Genomic DNA, 4,153 nt, shown 5'->3' with positions numbered 1-4,153 from the left:
TAATATAGTTCTCGACCAAGTTTATATATATATATTTAAACTAATCCTGCATGAAATCAAGATATTTGGCGTTTAACATTGTCAATGGGTAACTAAGGTTTAAACATTTATGTTAGGTGAGTGATTTAGAGCCATTAAAGACCTTATGTCATATAATAGCATGCCTGATAAAATACCAACTATTTTACCTATATGGTTATGTGGAATGTAACTTTGAAATATTTTATTACAATATTTATGCGAAAAGCTACAGAAACATGCTCAGTAGCAAAAAGTTTAAACATAAACCCAGTTTAGTGGCAATGGGCAAACGTCAAAGACATAGAACACAAAATCACAAACAAGAAAAATAGAACAGCACAAAACTCTACAAACAGCATTTTATGGGTTTATTTATTCCTTGAGTAACTATCAACCGGATAAAATCGGTCAATGACGTATTTATTCATTTTGGCACTAACTTGTTTTACAGTTGGAAGTCAATTGAAGTATATAACGTTACATTAAAGGGGTACTTTCGTGTTCTATATTTTATGGAATGGGTTTCACATTCGATAATATGAATGAAACACAGTTTTTTAGAGTGAATAGATATGGGAGGTTTAAAGAGAACTTTAAGATACAAATCCTTGTGAGTGCCGATGGCGTGTTCTATTCATCAATATTCTGAATAAGATTTATCGATGAGTTTTAGATTGAATATGTTTAAGAGAGCTGACAGACCAAAAGTAGGATGATCAGGCAATCATGTACATGATACATTATATATACTTTTATATATCTTCTATGAACATTGTTGTCAATTAAAAGCTTTCAATTGTGGATGTCCGTTTGCATTACAACTATTTTGGTCTGTAAATAAACCTCAGCGAGCGAAAATGACCATGGATTGATTAAATGCACAAAGAAAAATAATAAAATGAAACGAGTTTCTCAGTTTTATTCAAGAAACGCATGGATTTCAAATGCACTGCACATGACAACAACATTGATTATATAAAGATTTTTCACAATATATTTATAAATAAATGTTCATATTTCATAATGATTATATAATGCATTGTATCAAAACATGAATAATGTTATAAATCGGCTATTATTCATCGTTTTCAGCACAACTGATCTATTTCAGCTAATATTTCATTGCCTATGCTGCATGTTTATATATATTCATTTTTTTTTTTAAATATATCCGAATTAATAGAAATATCACAGAGTTAAAGAATCACACATTGAATGTATGATAATTTTGAGCAAAGACACTTGTGAACATAATAAAATGTACATGTAATGTCGGTATCGGTAATTGAATTTAACATATTCTCATAAAAATGCAAACTAAATTGAAACTACATAGTGTTTCAGATTTTTAGAAAGTCTATAGGAACACACTGTTAAACATATCACAGTCAATTTAGATAGTATTACCACGTGAGGTCACGCGGCATGATTCTTTTTTTTTAATGAGAATAACAGGCCTTTTTCGTCTTGGTGATTCCATACTTCGTCCATCTTTATCGATTTGAGTATGAGCATCATTCTAGCAACCTTTTTAGCTATAAAACATAAAACAGGTTTTAGTATCATAACGTAATGGAGTAGTTTGCAATTATTTTGCTAGTATTAAAATGCATAGAAGCATAGCTTTTATTCCCTGTAGGCTGGTTTATTTTTATTGTTAAGAACATATATAAGAACATATATCTGATTTTACTTGTTAATGTCAATAATAACCTTGACGAAGTTATCCTCAAATTCAGCTTGCTGTTTATAAAGTTAAGAAACACATATTCGTTTATAGACTACTTAAAGGAAACATTATTTAAACATATTCACCAATGGTCGAGTCTCCCACAGGGTCCACATGCTTTCTCTTTCGGTACGCATCCGCCTTTCATAGCATCGAACACTTCTCCTACAGCACATTTGATCGTGCCAATGTATTTCCTTCCCTGGCAATGTACATAACGATCACATCGTCCGAAATCGTCCAGATAAAACCCGTCTACTTTCTTACCGCACTCAGGCATCATTCCCCCGTGTTCTCGAGGAATCATATCCAATGAAACGCATTCGTTCTTTTCCGGATGGAACAACTGTGTGCGGCCGTTTTCGTCAACTTTGCATAGGTCCTCCTTGACTGTGCGCTCCTTGTAACATACGACGAAGAATGGGGTCCATAGTCTGACTGGATGAGCGTTTATTCCATCACGTTTACCTTCACAGCTTGGTAGTCGGACGTTACAAGGGATACAATGGGAAGTTTTGCACATATTGCTTTTGTATTGACCTGTGGAAGGCAGTAACATATAATCTTTTTTATTATCAAGCCCATGCAATAATTTTATAGTTTTGAAAACCTATTTCAAAATTTAACTACGTATACGATGTAAAGTCCTTATTCGATCTAGAATGTTAAATATTTTTATATTTGTTTAATTTAAACCACGAATACATTAACATATGCGAACTTACAGCCGTCCTTGAATTCCGTCCTGGTTCCACATTTGACATTCTCAAAGTGGTCACATTGTTTGGTCTCTGTGTTGAACAACTGGGGATAAGTACATTCAACAAGATGTTGTTCAAAGAATCGGGGTATATCTGGTGTGTAACGGACACTGCAGTTGTAAAAGGCTTGACATTCTCTTGCGTGGGGAAACACGCCACCACCTATGGCACATCGCTCGACTGGGCTTGGATGCCCTGTAAAGCAAATATTGTTGTTATCAACTGAATTATACCTTATTCTACAATATACTGTTTGTCACCTTTAACACACATTTCTGTGGGCTGCAATCACAACAAAATAAAAAAGTCATTACTACATCCATATGTGTATTAATTAATTTTCAATTAAGAAACAATTTAGACAAAATGATGAGTTGTGAATACATATTTGTGAGGACGCACATAACTATCCCCTACTTAGATATAAAGGAGCTGCTGGTCGATTCAATGTTTCTTTTGTTTGAATTAAAATTGCTTTATGTGAACAATAGCAAATAACAAACGACAACATGTAAGAATAACAACATCCCTAAAGCTCACCTTGATCGGGCGACTCGTTGGTCTTGCTGCCGCTTCCATCTGTTGTTTTCTTACAGTCATCATAAATAGAACCTTTAGGAACACAAACGTTGGAACTGGAGCTGAACACAGAGCCAGGAGGACAAGGCGGCATCTCAATGGCCTTCCCGAACACACACAAGAAGTAGCCCGTACAGTCGGCCTTTCCAATGATCTCATATACACCCGGAGTGCATTTCACGAGTTCGTCTTGGCCAGCAATTACTAATGTTGCGGCGGCCAAAGCATACATTGCTGTGTTGTATCCAATCATTCCTGCTCTTTATAATTTTAACTTTATTTGCAGTTTTGTTTTGTATAATACAAGATATGAAATATATCGGAAAACAAAAATCCTTTTAATGTTACGAACCATGTAATGTTATGTTGTTCTTTAATATAGTATAATCCTTGTAAGTTTAGACTTGATTTTAAACTACTCAATTTTCGATTTGAAAATGGAAAATTGTTGTAGGATGCAAGTATATATAGTTGTTGGTAAACCTCATATAGGCGGGTCTTTCTAGCATGCCTAGCAGGTTAAGCATTCGCTCTTGACTTTATGACGTATTAGCAAAACAACAATTAAAAATGCATAAACTCGATTAAATAGCTCACGCCGTTTATCGTGTGTTTCACTATTGCGCATATTTAAAAAAAATACTATGATTAACTAAGACGTTTTCCGTATTTGTTTTAATGCATTAAGAGATGTTGACATTTCAATATAACCACATTACATATTAATGTCTCTTAACAAATACAAACCGTTGTAAGGTGGTTTTGTATAGTTCTACATTAAGCCTTTTAATTTAAACTTATTTTATAAAGATTGTAAAACAAGTTATTAAAACATTATATTCATCACTCTCGTTGGAAAGATGTTACGCGAGAGTGTGGTCTTGTGATGTGGTGGAAACCGCAGTACCCAGTGGAAACCCACTTTTCCGACTTGGTAAATAAATGAAACTCACATGCATACTAAACCATTGCCTCTTATGCCTTCAAGGACGCTATGGGACAATTTAATAATATTCAAATTTGCTTTAAATATCAAAATGTATCTCACATTTGATAATAAATG

The 4,153-nt window shown here is 33.9% G+C and overlaps 1 protein-coding gene across 1 annotated transcript; it reads right to left on the bottom strand.

Annotated features, from left to right (window-relative positions):
* Positions 1 to 925: 925 nt before the first annotated feature.
* Positions 926 to 3,510, bottom strand: LOC128217985 (uncharacterized). Its single transcript, XM_052925472.1, has 4 exons — positions 3,052 to 3,510; positions 2,476 to 2,706; positions 1,837 to 2,290; positions 926 to 1,556 (listed from the first exon to the last, which is right to left on the bottom strand). The coding sequence occupies exons 1-4, from the start codon at positions 3,341 to 3,343 to the stop codon at positions 1,553 to 1,555; spliced, it is 981 nt and encodes a 326-aa protein (XP_052781432.1). The 5' UTR covers positions 3,344 to 3,510; the 3' UTR covers positions 926 to 1,552.
* Positions 3,511 to 4,153: the final 643 nt, after the last annotated feature.

The sequence above is a fragment of the Mya arenaria genome, chromosome 14 (genome assembly GCF_026914265.1).
Source record: "Mya arenaria isolate MELC-2E11 chromosome 14, ASM2691426v1".
NCBI lineage: Eukaryota > Metazoa > Mollusca > Bivalvia > Myida > Myidae > Mya > Mya arenaria.
This window is presented reverse-complemented; position numbering and strand designations above follow the sequence as displayed.

What these genes read in the sequence shown, in the direction of transcription:
- LOC128217985 (XM_052925472.1), bottom strand. Translation starts at nt 3,343, where the DNA reads ATGATTGGATACAACACAGCAATGTATGCTTTGGCCGCCGCAACATTA. An exon ending in CAACGAGTCGCCCGATCAAG is followed by an intron (nt 2,707 to 3,051) that starts GTGAGCTTTAGG and finishes TTTGCTTTACAG; the next exon opens with GGCATCCAAGCCCAGTCGAG. An exon ending in GACGGAATTCAAGGACGGCT is followed by an intron (nt 2,291 to 2,475) that starts GTAAGTTCGCAT and finishes TGCCTTCCACAG; the next exon opens with GTCAATACAAAAGCAATATG.